The 14,925-nt window shown below is 45.3% G+C and overlaps 1 protein-coding gene across 3 annotated transcripts in view; it reads left to right on the top strand.

Annotated features, from left to right (window-relative positions):
• Positions 1 to 890: 890 nt before the first annotated feature.
• TMTC2 (transmembrane O-mannosyltransferase targeting cadherins 2) overlaps positions 891 to 14,925 on the top strand; it is a 256,741-nt gene continuing 242,706 nt past the window's right edge. For 2 of the 3 annotated variants that reach the window (XR_008974934.1, XM_057429507.1), the window contains exon 1: positions 891 to 1,127. Coding sequence is in view for 2 of the 3 variants with exons in the window: in XM_057429507.1 (XP_057285490.1) it covers positions 1,045 to 1,127 (83 nt within the window). In the remaining variant the exon portion in view is untranslated. The remainder of the gene's footprint in view (positions 1,128 to 14,925) is intronic. The other variant, XM_057429504.1, reaches the window with a different exon arrangement.

Below are 14,925 nucleotides of genomic sequence, written 5' to 3'. Positions count from 1 at the left end.
ACCAGGCTTAGGATGCACGCCCCCCCCCCCCCCCCCCCAACCCCTCCCTCCCCAGTTGTGGGGCTGCCCTGAGGGAGCCAGTCTGCAGCGCTCCTTGCCCTGGAGTGTGTTTGTTTTCAGTCACCCCCCTGCCAAGTTTCTGTGGTTTTGCTTGACTGGAAGCTGAGCTAAGAGCTCCCCACGGATGTCCACATAGACAGTGAGAAAAGTACCAGGCTCAGGGCAAGGGAGAGCATTGGGCCACTGCTTTGGCATCCCGGACCCAGTAACCAGCCCTCTCTTTCCTACTAACGAGTTTCCAGGAAAAGGAAGAAAAAACAAAGTGAAAAGGAAGAAAAAAACTGAAATAAAGAGAAAGAAACTGAAAAGAAAGAAAACCGACAGAAAGAAGTGAGATTAAAAAAAAAAAAAAAAGGAAAACCGAGAAAGGGAAGAAAAGAAAGAAAACCCCCTTGAAAAACAGGCCCGTGCCAATCTAGCGGCAACAGCAGGGCAAGCCCGGCGCAACGCTCTAACCAGGATATGCCACCGCCCCTGCCCTGCCAGGGCGAGTGAGGGCGCGGGAGCGGGTACGGGCCCAGCGCCGCAGAGGGCGCGGGGCGGGCCGGCAGGCGGGCCTGGGCGGAGGGGCGGGCACAGGGCGGGCTCCCACGCAGGCGCGGTGGGAGCTCCAGGCGCCCCACGCGGGCGCTCCCAGAGCCTCGGCGGCGGAGCCCGGCTCGGTAGTGAGGGTGTCGCGGGCTGGGGCAGGCGGGAGCTGGAGCACCGGTACCGCCGAGGTGCCACGGGAGAGGGGCGGCAGCTGCCGCTGCGCTCCGCTGAGCCCAGCCGCGCTTAGCCCAGCCTCTGTGCGCTCTGTCCCCTGCCCGCCCCGCTGCCATGGGGTAGGGGGCGGCGGAGGCGCGGGGGGACGCCGTCAGGCTGCGGCCGCCGGTGGAGCGGCTCCCCGCGGTGCTGGCGGAACGAGGGGCAGCCGCGGCGGGACTGGCGCGGGAGGCCGGGCAGGGGGGCTGCTCCGGTGCGAGCGCGGCGGCAGGCGGAGAGATGATCGCGGAGTTGTTGAGCAGCGCCCTGGGGCTCGCCCTGTACCTCAACACCCTGAGCGCCGACTTCTGCTACGATGACAGGTAGGGCGGGGAGCGGCGGGGCTGGGCGGGTGAACGGGGGCTGCCCACCTGCCGGGAGCGGGGCGGCAGCCGCCCCACTCGGGGCACCGAAGGCGATGCCGGAGGGTCGTGGCCGTTCCTCGGCTCCGGGTGGCCGCGGCGGCGCCGGGGCTGTGACAGCTCCCTCGCGGGCTCGGTTTCCTCCAGCCCTTCCTTCCAAGTGGACGGGACCGGCTGCTTTAACTTAGCGTGTCCCGGGTTGCTCCCACGAGGGCGGTGGCACAGGGGCGCTCGGCCGCCTCCCGGCCCCCCACCCCCCGCGCCGGGACCGAGCCCCGAGCGGGAAGTTGCTGTTCGCTGTCGGGCTCCTCCGGACGGCTGCGGGGACCGGAGCCCCTCTGCAGGTGGGCAGGGGAGCAGCCGGACTGGGCTGGAGTGGGCTCCCTACCTGTTCCTTTTCTGGATGTACCTGCATTCAGCAGCAGCTGGGGAAGGGTCCGATCTGTACCTTTTCCGGTGACTTAATCTTATCACAATTAAAACAGATGCATAATTAAAACGTATTAGGGAGAGCAGGATGCCTGACTAAATTAATTAACCGTCCTGGAGTGATTCATGCTCCCTTGGAATTAACTCATCCAAAAGTGAGCGCGGATTGACTTTGACAGCTTTTCACCAGCCTCCCCCCTCCTTGGTGGAGAGCGGGCTGCCGGGCAGCTTCACCGGCTGCCGAGACACCCCGGCTCGGATCCTCCCCGGTGGCGGCAACCGGCCGTCCCGCCGCTTGCGGGACGGGGGGGGCGGATCGCGGGGGGAGTGCTTGAGTCCCTCTGCATGTGAACTGTGACGGGGCCCAGCTTCGCCGCTCCTGTCTGCGGTACCGGCTAACTCCCCGAGCTGCTGTCAAACGGGGTTCGTGCCTTGGAGCCTCACTTGTGAGAGGAGGAACGCGAGGAAGCACGGGGAAGGGGGGGAGGTAGGGGCGTTGGGGGGTTGTCACGGATGCGTCTGAGCGGAAAAATGTTGCTGGATGAGCTGAACTTCCCGGCGCGCTGGTGGGATGCTGAAGGGTCAGTTATGTCTTTGATTAGGCATTTGCCTTGGGAAATAACCTGCCTGTCCTGGAGTCAATTAGTTACTAAACTTGGAATTTTCCTTCCTTAAGCTGTATTACGGTGCACCTGCCGTGTTTAAGGATCTGTCACATCTTCCAGAATGCCGTCACCCTCCAAACCCCCTTTGTTTTCGAGGGTTGCTACTATTAAACCTATTAATGCTGGGAGTAAATGCCAAGTGTTAGTCGTGCTCTAGGTCTCCGGCTGGGAACAGTGTCGGCTGCAGAATGTGGTGATTCAGGCTTCAGGTCATTTACATGTGCTCGAAGACTTGCGAAGCAGTTAAGTGTTTTAAGGTTTTTGTGAGTCTTCCAATTATCTACAATGATTTTTCTTAAACCTATTTTAGCATTTCAAAGCTTCATTCACAAACAGTAAAAGAAAAAATATCTGCCACTGTCCTGAAATGCAAGGTCTGAGTGGGATCAATAGCCGGTAATGAATATTTTGACACACTGACACTATTTTAAACGCTTGTTGTAGTTAAGAACTGCAGGAGTTGTGGAATATTTACATAACCCTAAGTAGCCTGTGTTGTAATATTTAGGCAAAACTGGGTTGTTTAAGGTCATGCTTATAAAAGCCTGTGCTGCAGGCCAGTTCGAACTACTTGGTGTTATTGATGTGAAGGTCAAGGTTAATTTTGATCTCACCTGAGTGTGCTCCACTGCAGGTAAAACCCAGTGATATCCGAGTGTCATCTCCGGAAGGGTGGAAAAGGACCATGCACTGTCTTCGCTAGTACTTATCCCAGACTATAAGAGGTGTTCTAAAATACTGCTTTATGTGTTTACCTCCTAACTATATAAAGTACTTATCATCCGCAGCTAAGATTTAGGCATTCACTGGAGTGCTCTGAAAGCCAGTTAATGGCACTTCTGTGCGCAGGGTCATCTAATTAGGATGTTTTTCAACTACAGCACTGGAAGGGGCAAAGCAGAAATGGCTGTTGCATGCTAGTAATTGTTGAACTAGAAAGGGTTATCTATTCAAAGAGGCAGGCTATCAGACCCAAAGTGTTCTTTCAACTGTAATCACAGAATCTCACTGCCCTGCAGGAGCTGGCTTGAAACACTAGAAAAGGAGGTTGATGCTGGAGCTGTAGGACACAGCCCTCCATGTAGGAGATGGATCATGGTACTAACTTTAAGTGAATCAAGATTGTGCATTTAAGCTAGGAGCCCGCAATGTTTTGTTTCAGGAGAGCAGCACATTGCCATAGCTTTTCCTGCTTCCTTTGCCGTTATATTGAAATTACATCAGACTGTTCTTTTTTTAATATAGTGATCAAGCTTACTATATAAAGGATATCTGTAATTGCTTTTGGTATTTTTTTTTTTTAATGTAGGTTGGGTAAGATTAAATGGCATCATAAAAACTTCTTATAACAAAATCAATTTCCCAATGGTAAAACTTAATATTTTAGCAGCAGCACGGCACTGGACCAAGGTCTGTATGGACAGTGATATAACAAACTTGCTTGTAGCCATGGCTTTATGACTCTATATCAAAGGATTCAATATTTTATTTCCCACCCTTCACCCAATTAAACTGAAATTGAATGAATTTAAAGCCTGAGGAAGTTGAATAAGAAAATGTATACATTCTTACTTTTCATCATTAGTCTGCCTTACTTGTTTCAGGCTAGACAGCTACATGGCATGCACATAATCAGTGCAAACGTGATCTTTTTGATCAATTGATTTATTGATTACTTTGAATAAAAGTGACAGCCTCTAAACCCAAGAGCCAGTGTAAAGAAGAAATGCTGCTTTATTATGTTGTTTTTCTTTTTCTCTAGACCTAGAAAACACAAACTTTTGCCACCCTGTTCCCTGCTACTGTAATTCTCAGACAGCTGTGGTATTTCCTTGATACATGTGAGGATTATTAGGTGGAAATTTCCCCCCCCAACTCATATCCTCCTTGTTCATCTAGGAACAATAAATATATTTGTTCCCTATTTTTGCTTATTCTATTTGAAGCTGGATGCAGTAATCCAAAAGAAGAGATAAATGTGGAAAGGGGATGGGGGGAATATTTAGGTGTTGCTTTAATGTCGCAGAGAGCTCACATGGCTTGTTAATAAAGGTTTATTTATTGCTGATTCCAATCCAAGATTCCAGTCATCTTGGAACTGATAATAGGGTGTAGGGAGAAATGGAGTTTGCATTCCTGTGGATATGTTGAAGATTTTCCTTGTTGCACTGCATTAAATACAGCTTTTTCCCAGATTAAGGGGGGCTAATCTCTGCACACTCATTTTGTGTTTATGCTGATACCTACCAGCATTACAGGAGGGAAACCCATTGCTTCAATTAGGCTTGCACATCTGCGTAATTATTTTTCCTTGCCACTTAATATCCCCCCAAAAAGTAGGCAATTTGACCTGTGGGTGCCATGCACTGAAGTTGTAGTCCTTCATGTGACCTGTGCTAAATAAGACGGGTCATTGCCAGTTTGTAGCTGGGGCGTGGAAGATTTAGTGCTCTGTGTATCTGAAGTCATGTGTTGCTACAGAGAATATGTCAAAAGCAACTAATCCATTGAGGTGTTCCTTTCTTTTCTGAAATGTCAGAAGCAAGGCATATTATAAGGAGAGAATTGGTAGGAATCTTTAACCTTGTGTAATGTATTTTCTCTGTGGCACATTGATGAAATTGGTGCTCTGGAAGATATATATGTATTTGTCTAATCTCTGTAAGGACTGTTCCGTGAGATTTGCTAGCACTGTTCAACTTTCTCTAGCTTGTGCTGCATTTTATTTAACAGGCCTGAATGGGGCAGCCTTGCTGATTGTAGAAAATCTCCAGCAGACTTGTTTCTAAGTTACAGGGTAATATTGCAAGCTGTGTTAAAGAAATCCTAATAAATGCCTTCACCCTGTAGTGTCAGACTTGCATCATTTAAAAACAGGCTGAGCCCATACGCATTCAACAGTACCTCTGTTGGGTCTGCCACATGAGATTTAATCTAGCAAGTGACCCAGATACGTGCACTAGAAGAACAAGTATAAATACACTGGGGAAAATTGCTTGCCATCTGTCTCCTTGTTGTGTGCATATATTTGATTATTAATTTATATCTGCAATTTTTTTATGGCCCCTTTTTGTCATCTAGTTTCAGTTCTTCAGCTCCAAGTACACCTCTTCAGTAGCTTCAGTTTGCAGTTGTCGCCAGTCATCTGAATTACAGTAGTGAGGCTGGTGGTTGGAAAAAGTGGGGAGATGGGGACTTGTATGCTTTCTCTGTGGTGTCTTCCCTTTGTCACTCCTGTTGTGTCTTCTGCATGCTAATTTCAAACTACCGTAAAGATAATTTGTTTGTGAATCGGGGACTTTAACATGTTGATAAAGAACAGCATAACCCAGAGAAGTTGCCTGAGTAACTGGGGCCATGTAGTTTTCAGGTACTGTATTGTAGTATTAACCAAATGAACCAATAACTGGTTATCTAATGGGGTGAACCTGGCACAGCAATGTTCTATTAATATGATACCAGTTCTGTTCTGAAATAATCTAAGAATATATTTGGCTTCTGATTCTAAAAGCATTGCTACATAAAAGGTTGTGCTGAAGGAAAGACTGTGATTAAAATGTGAAATCTTGGTTTCATCAGGATAATGGTTTTGTTTCTCTTTTTTTCTTAGTGGAGATGCTGTATGTAGTATAGAATTTTTTGGAAGCAAAAGAAAAATTATGTCCCTGTAGGCTTTATTTTAAGATTCTTGTGCATATATAGCACTAAACCATGTCACTTCTGGTAGCTGGTTCTGGGAATAAATTCATGACTGTTAGCAGATGGAGAGTCTCCCTGAGTCACCGACAGGATGCGCCTCATCTGCAGGAAGTTCATCCAGCACACAATGGAGTTACAAATTCATATGATCCACTTTCTCCAGCATCTCCCATATGTATTCCAGCTGCACTTCTGAATCCTCTGCGTTTGCCAGAGTGAAAGTTGCTCAAAAGGCTCAGAAGTCTCTCATCTCAATTTAACCATCTGATAGCTGCAAGAGTGATGAATTAGGGTTCCTTTGCCTCTCTCATCTGGAAGCTTGCCCTTCCCTCGTTGTTGGCTTCTAGATTATTTATTTTTCTTTTAAAGTGGCAGATTGTTCTGTGAACAGGTTGTTTAAATCAGGGTGGAGTAGGATTTTATTTTACTTCTTCTACATCAGGTTCTTGAGCTGTAATCTCAGGATAGTCCTCTAGACTTGAGATATTTGTGTTATTGCTTGCACAGGTGGTCCCTCTCCAGTAAGAGGGAGAAGGGTGTAAATCCTGTAATTTCTTTCCCGGTTTCACTCTCGGCAGAACTCCATACTAAACCATTTTTCCACAAAGGCTAGTCCATTGCTGAATAAAACTTAAAGAGGCAGAGGAAATTGGTTTTTGGAATTGCACCCTAAATATTCCTTAACATGTTGACTCTACTGTTACTTCAGGACAGTTGAAATATCTTACGGGCCTATGAATGTCTCATAACAGGCATCTTTAAAGGCAGTAATGTGCACTTTGGCTCTGTCTTTGGAGGATGCTTCAGCCTAGCACAAAGTTGCTGCTCTTTGTATATGACAGCTCATTGTGAAACGAAGAAGTGTGCTGTATCACCAGGGCAGCAGGTGAGGATCAAGTAATCTGTCAATCTCTCTTTCACTTCAAGGAAAAAGAAAATCAGTAAATCAGACCAAGTCAAGCTGATGAAACTTGGCCATCCAACCTCCCTAAGCAGGGATGGCTAGTTGATATGCTCTGATGCTTTGCCACCCCTAGCTGTTCCTGGCTTTGTTAAGCTTCAAAAGGGTGAGAAAGTAAAAGTGGCTTCCTCGAATAGTAGGAATACTTGAATACTTGCATTCCTTATTATGAATTGCTGTGGTAGCCTTTGTTCTTTGGCTTCATGGGAATTTTTGAGAATTGTGAAAGTTTTCAGTTGGAGGTAAATAATGCTCATATACTGTCTTCCTATCCCTTCTTTCCTTTGTCTCTTAATTCTTTTTAATTGCTGTTTTAAGAGAAAATTATACTTCCAGTGTAAGCCATTTTGTCTTTTATATCTTTTTTGATATTTTCTTTCAAGTGGTTTATTCAAAGAACTCATATCCATGCTTCAAAGCCTGTTAAAATCAGGATAGCCTCTCAAAACACACATAGATGTTTATGCTATATACATCTCTATAGTAAACAGAATAGCGGATTTTTTTGTTGTATGCCTAGAACTTGAGACCAAGTGTTTGTTTGACATCTGTCTTGCCGCAGAGAGCAGGACAGATTTCCCATTAGTCTACCACAAAGGCTCCTTAATTTATTTGTGGAGGGTCACAGTTGACTGCCTCAGAGCATTTCCTTCTCTCTAGGAGTTAAGCACATTGGCCTTAGCAGCGCTCCTGGTCCCAGCTGACCCATGAAGCCAGAGACTGACAGGTAATTTAATGAGGATTTTCCACATGATGGTACAAACCATTACTGCTAGATGACTGGACTAGTCTGTGGCATCCCCTGTTATTCACCAGCCTGTCAGTAGACCCAAAAAAACCCACCCTGACCTTTGACCTGTGGTTCAAAGAAGGACAGTTTTTTTTTTCTGAGTTTAGTATTCAGATGGGTTGGGTTTTCCTGAATTTAGCATTACTCTGAGCTATTTTGCTAATGAGAAATTGTATGATTTTAACTCCTATGTGCTTTAGTCAGCTACTCCAGTATTGGATCAGAGGAACAAGATAGCAATTGGTAGCAGAACTATCGCTGTAAAGACTTTGCCAGTGCCTGGCGTAATTAAATCCCCAAAAAAGTACATGAACTCTTGAAGCAGGGTCACTTCTCAGTGACCAAAATTGTCATGGAAACAAACCCACTCAGCAGCAGTCTAAGCTGTTCCTAGATCTCTGTCCTGTCTTCTCTTCCTACTGCTCTGGCTTTTTACATGTAACAATTAATAACCGGTGCTGGGCCCAGGAATCATGTTCCAGTGTGCTGCTTCCCCATTATTGCTGCAGAATGACCTGTGCCCTATGCTTAGGGTACCTTTCTGGTGTGTAACTAGTCTTTGAACCCTCTCAAACACCTAAATAATATATATATCTATATGTATATATATATACTACAAGTGTTTCTCTGCAGTCTCAACTTGGAGACAGCATTTAACTTCTGTACATAGCATTTCCAATTGCTTGGCTACTTGCTCTTGGTAAGTGTGACTTCACTTCTTAATTGCTTTACTGAGAATTTTCTCTCCTTCTGATGCAAGGGAATGTAGCTTGGAGTTGGATGGCTCTGTAAATCAGATAATCTATAGGCAGCAGCGCCTGGCTGAGAAGTGCGTAGGCTTCTAACATGCTGGAGCAGCAGCAGTGCCTTTACAGCATTAGCCTCCAACTTCTATATGGGAATATTTCTCACTTGATGCTGTTTAAAATAGCTCTTAGTTTCTGCCCAGTAACTGTTGAAGCTGGTAATCGTTGTTTACTTTGATAAAAACCCCAGCACTTATGAGTTCCTGTGTATGAGTAAAGTGCTAAGAAATACTCTTCCACTGAAAATAGTTTCTGTAAGTTTGTTTGCAGTGCTTTTAAGGTGAGGGAATTACTCTGTGGAAAAAAATCCCCAAGGCATAGAATGTTGTCCATTATAAAGATCCTGAAGAACTAACACTGGTACCAGGAAAATAAACCTATATGTACATAGGGGTCGTCCAACCCCCTTATTGTGGAGTATCACAAATAAAACCAAGCCCCATAACTTCATCCAAATTACAGCAGGAGATGAAAGTCTTCATGATGAGACAAGCATCTGTGTACTGAAGCTGCCTCTAGAAGGTAGGCAGAGGTGGTCTGCTCCATTGTCATTTAACCACTAAATATTCAGTGTGGCTGGTCTCTGTTTTGGACCCATGTGTCTCATGGTGATTCCTGTGCTTGCTTTCCAGTCTGGAGCGTTTCCCTGAGGTGTGCTTTAGCACACTTGGAGTTCAAGCTGCTCTAAGTGCTGTGAGGACTTGAGTTGTGCAATTGATGTTATTTATATATGCGTGTCTATTTGACAGGCTTTTAGTAGTCACTTTGAGAGATGCAGGTCACTGGATTATAAAATAATAGGTCAGCATCTTTGGAGGCAGCATGGGGAGACCTAGAACTCCTAATCCAGGATAAATTTATTTTCTGCAAATGACTGATTTGTTCCACGTCTCTAATGTGAAACCTTGAAATGATGAAACCCTCTAAAAATCAGTCACTTCTGGGACTTTGGTGTCTTCGAGTCCTTTGTGCGTGTGTGGTTTGATTTCATCATTTTCAGAATGTTTTTGATGGTGGCCTTTTGAGAAGCCACAGGGGGATCTCACTGTTCAATGTGCAAAGCAGCACATTAAGTGCTACACTTAAAAATCTGCTCTTTAAAGCACACAGTGTCTGTGCCTTCAAGGCAGTTTAGTATTATGTTGGTTCTCTTCTGCAGGTTGATCATGGTGGTGCTTTTAGCCTTTATATGATATTGTAAGCACGATACTAACATGGGAGTGTTCTTGGTTTTGTTTTACAGCCTGACTACATTCCTGCGTCAGGATCAGTTATATTTGGCTGGCTCCTTTATTTGAGTGCACTCGAACTGGGCTACTACTGGGAAAAGGATTAGGTCCAGTTGGAAATTAAGATGAGATGCCCACGGTTTCCTCTGGCCATTGGAGTAGCTTTTCTAACCCCAAATACCACTCGGTATTTTTCTTGCTGAAGTGGAAGGAGCCCACGCTGCCTTGAGTGTGACTCTGTGGGTGGAAGAATGCACTTGTAGCTGTTGTTCTGTAGGCTATGAGCTTTCTGGTATATACTCTTTTTTATGCTTCATATGCTTTTTAAAAATAGATTTTTATTTCTTTTAAAAAAAAAAAGGTATTTGAAGGAACATTGTGCCTTGTCGTATCCTCTCATGTCCAACAGATTTGTGAAGATGAAGGTACTGTCATGCCTCCTTTATTACTTGATACTGTATTTGATTTGACTGCTTAGTGTAGCAACAGTGTTGATTGTTTTCATCATTTTAATAAGAAGATAAAGAAATTAGGCTCAGAAGTGAGGCAGGATCTTCAGCCTTATTTTGTGTGTTGTACATCAGCCCTCTAGATAAAACTAAAATTTATGTCTTGGATTGAGCCTCTCTGCGTTGGCCTGGCTCTCCTTGTCGGTAACATAATTTCATCAGTGAATCATCTTGGGCAACTCTGAAATAATTTGTGAAGCTTTGCTTGGAAGTTTGGTTTGTGAATCTCTGGTAAAGTTGCTTCCATTCTGCCATCCTTCCTTTGGCCTTCCATGTTTCCTCCCAACTCCTGAAAGTTCCTGGGAAGGTACTTCTAGGTATGGTATGCATCTATCTGTGTACAGGCTCTTTAGAAAAGACAGGCCTGGCAGGTGGGGAGGGGGAGTTGCCCTTTATGTTAGGGATAGGCTGGAGAGTATGGAACTCTGTCTGGGGACAGGTGAGCAGTCCACAGAGAGTTTGTGGGTCAGGGTTAAAGGGAATATAGCTATGGGAGACATTACTGTGGGGATCTGTTACAGACTGCCTGATCAAGGAGAACCTGCGGATGAAGCACTCTATAGACAGATAGGAAAAGCCTCAAGCTCGCAGGCCTTTGTTTTCATGGGGGACTTCAACCACCCTGACATTTGTTGGAAGGATGGCACGGCCTGGCACAAGCAATCCAGGAGGTTCCTCAATTGTGTAGAAGACAACTTCCTTCTGCAAGTAATAGAGGAGCCGACAAGGAGAGATGCCATGCTTGACCTCGTGCTCACCAATCGGGAAGGGCTGGTTGGAAATGTGATGCTTCAGGGCAGCCTTGGTTGCAGCGATCATGAGATGGTCGAATTTGAGATCCCCAGGACAGGGAGAAGAGCTTGCAGGAAGCTCACTGCCCCAGACTTTGGCCTCTTCAGGAACCTGCTTAGTAAGGTTCCATGGGATATAGCCCTAGAGGGCAGGGGGGGCCAAGACTGTTGGTTGATATTCAAGGATCACCTGCTACAAGCTCAGGAGTGTTGCATCCCAACTAGAAGGAAGTGCAGCAGGAGGGCCAGGAGACCTCCTTGGATGGATAAAGAGCTCCTGAGGAAAATATGAAGCAAAAAAGAGGGCAGGCGGCCTGGGAAGAATCCAGGGATGCTGTCTGGGAAGCTAGGGACCAGCTTAGGAAAACTAAGTCCCAGTTAGAATTAAATTTGGCTGAAGATGTTAAAGATAACAGGAAGGGATTCTATAGGTACATAGTGAATAAAAGACAGACTAGGGACAACGTAGGCCCCCTCAGGAAGCTCTCGGGAGAACTGGCTACCCTGGATTTGGAGAAGGCTGAGGTTCTTAATGATTTCTTTGTCTCGGTCTTCACTGGCAAAGGCTCTGACCACGCCACCCAAGTCTTGGAAAGCAGATGCAGGGACTGTGAGAATTAAGAATTTGAGCCCACCGTAGGAGAGGATCTGGTTTGAGACCATCTTAAGGACCTGAACATGCACAAGTCCATGGGACCTGATGAAATCCATCTGCAGGTCCTGAAGTTGCTAAGCCACTGCCCATCATATTTGACAAATCATGGCAGTCAGGTGAAGTTCCCAATGACTGGAAAAAGGGAAATAGAACCCCCATTTTCAAGAAGGGGAAAATGGATGACCCTGGGAATTACAGACCGGTCAGTCTCACCTCTGTGCCTGGCAAAATCTTGGAGCAGATTCTCCTGGAAGGCATGCTAAGGCACATGAAAAATCAACAAGGTGCTTGGTGACAGCCAGCATGGCTTCACTAAGGGAAATCCTGCCTGACCAATTTGGTTGCCTTCTACGATGGGGCTACAGAACTGATGAACAGGGGTAGAACAGTTGATGTCATCTACCTGGACTTGTGTAAAGCGTTCGACACTGTCCCACACAACACCCTTGTCTCTAAATCGGAGAGACATCAATTTGATGGATGGACCACTCGGTGGATAAAGAACTGGCTGGATGGCCACACACAAAGAGTTGTGGTCAATGGCTCAATGTCAAGCTGGAGACCAGTAACGAGTGGTGTCCCTCAGGGATCGGTGTTGGGACTGATCTTGTTTTACATCTTCGTTGCTGACATGGACAGTGGGATTGAGTGCGCCCTCAGAAAGTTTGCCAATGACACCAAGCTGTGTGGTTCAGTTGATACCCTGGAGGGAAGGAATGCCATCCAGAGGGACCTTGACACGCTTGTGAGGTGGGCTGATGCCAACCTCATGAAGTTTAACCATGCCAAGTGCAAGGTCCTACACCCGGGTCAGAGCAATCCCAGGCACAGCTACAGGTTGGGCAGAGAAGAGATTCAGAGCAGCCCTGCGGAGAAGGACTTGGGGGTGCTGGTTGATGAGAAAATGAGCATGAGCCGGCAGTGTGTGCTTGCAGCCCAGAAAGCCAACCGTATCCTGGGCTGCAGCAAAAGGAGCGTGACCAGCAGGTCAAAGGAGGTGATCCTGCCCCTCTACTCTGCTCTTGTGAGACCTCACCTGGAGTATTGTGTGCAGTTCTGGTGTCCTCAACAGAAAAAGGACATGGAACTGTTGGAACAAGTCCAGAGAAGGGCCATGAGGATGATCTGGGGACTGGAGCCCCTCCCGTATGAAGACAGGCTGAGAAAGTTGGGGCTGTTCAGCCTGGAGAAGAGAAGGCTGCGTGGAGACCTCATAGCAGCCTTCCAGTATCTGAAGGGGGCCTATAGGGATGCTGGAGAGGGACTCTTCATTAGAGACTGTAGTGACAGGACAAGGGGTAACGAGTTCAAACTCAAACAGGGGAAGTTTAGGTTGGATGTAAGGAGGAAGTTCTTTCCTGTTAGGGTGGTGAGGCACTGGAATGGGTTGCCCAGGGAGGTTGTGAATGCTCCATCCCTGGCGGTATTCAAGACCAGATTGGACGAGGCCTTGGGTGATATGATTTAGCGTAAGGTGTCCCTGCCCACGGCAGGGGGTTGGAACTAGATGATCTTAAGGTCCTTTCCAACCCTAATGATTGTATGATTCTATGATTCTATTTCCATGCTGCAAAATCTTCTTGTAATTTCTTGAATTTTCTTGTAATAAATGCCATGAATCTTCAGTGTATGTGCTTCATTTTCTTCAAACAGTTTTCAGTTGTACTTTAGGAAACTTCAAAAATATTTTTTCCTGTTTATTTATTTACTTATTTATTATTTTTTTTTTAGGAGGACAAGGAGTATTGGTCTTGCAAAATAATTGTTAATTTCAGAAGAAAGTTTTCAGTTTTTCAATTAATTACTTGTAATTAAACTTCTGATCTTTTACTTCTTTGTAATTAAAGCAGAAGAAAACTTGGGCTTTTTAAAAGCACTTTGATCTGGATTAAAGTTTCAGGTAAAAAAGTCATGTTTTCTATAAAAAATCTAAAAATTAAATGCTGTATGGCTGTATAAATAAAGCTTGCTGAAAGAAAAAGTACTAAGGAGAATGATAAAAAAATGTAATCAAATAAAATAGCAATTTTGTATATAGCAGCTTTCATTTTGTAGTAGAAACAGTTCCTTATAGCTTCTTTGTAACACCAATATAGTGGAATAATTTTTCTATTTCTGTGAAAAGATGTAGCTGTATGTTCTGTTCCATTTCACAGTACATTACTCATCTCTTTTATGTAAATAACTTGGCTTGTTAAAAATGTTAGTATTTCTCTTTAATAAACATCAGACTTCTGGAGATTTCTCAAGGTGCACAGTTTTAGAAGATGGAAGACTTAAGTACAAGGAAAGGCCACAATGAAAATGGCTCCTCATGTTGCTGGCCTCATGCTAAAAAAAGCAAAACCCAAGCTGGATCACCCTGGAATACCATCTATGCTGCTCTTTGCTGCCAGTCATAAGCTCTTCCTGGCATCTGAAATGAGAGCAGAAAGCAGCTCTGCACCAGCACTGCATAGCTTCAGCTAGTGTTATGGTGATGGTTGTGGGGGTGTGGCCCATGGAGCATCGGTGGCAGGTGGAGTCCAAGATGAAAGCTGCCTCCACCCGAGTGGGCCTGGGACTGTGTGTATGTATGTGCCCCAAGCTACCATGGAAGTCATTGCATCTGTTACTGCTGCTGCTTCCTTTGGCGTTGTTCCTGCCAGAAATGCAAACTCTTGGCAGCTAAACCAGCATCTTTAGTAGGTCTGTGGTGGCATGGTGTTGGTGCAGCATGGCTTAAGCCTTGATAAAGGCATCTGGTCATTTTAAGATGATGGCTTGGTCTTAAAGAAGGGAAGTTTAATGGAAGATACTTTATATACTCACCCGTTCCCATGGAGTTGCTAGATGTACAGATGCTGTTTAGCCAGCGCAGGTTGGCCATGATTTCTCTTAAGTCTTATGCTGTAGCAGTGTACTTCTTTATTTTAATAAAACAAAGGCTCACTAATTCTGTTTCTGTTAATGTTGAATGAGAAAGTTTGTTTGTGTTCAAAGCAGAACCCTGAATTACCCTGGTCTATGATGGACTTTGGTACTTGAAGCTTTATGTCTGGCTGATACAGGGTTAAAAGCAAAAGGAAGGATTGAATATCCAGGGATCAGGAAGCTAGCGGGTCCTCTGGAATTTAGAGCTTCTAGCTCTTGACAAAGAAGCTAATGTAAGGATATTAATAAAAAGTTGATGTTTATAAGTAAACAAAACTGATCTCTTGAGGTACAGTTAAACCTGTGAGAGAT

The sequence above is a fragment of the Pezoporus wallicus genome, unplaced genomic scaffold, assembly GCF_028554395.1.
Source record: "Pezoporus wallicus isolate ANWC-B61680 ecotype Strahan unplaced genomic scaffold, APGP_CSIRO_Pwel_v1 contig_5069, whole genome shotgun sequence".
Classification (NCBI taxonomy): Eukaryota; Metazoa; Chordata; class Aves; order Psittaciformes; family Psittacidae; genus Pezoporus; species Pezoporus wallicus.
The sequence above is the reverse complement of the archived record's forward strand: the minus strand, read 5'-3'. Positions and strand labels throughout refer to the sequence as shown.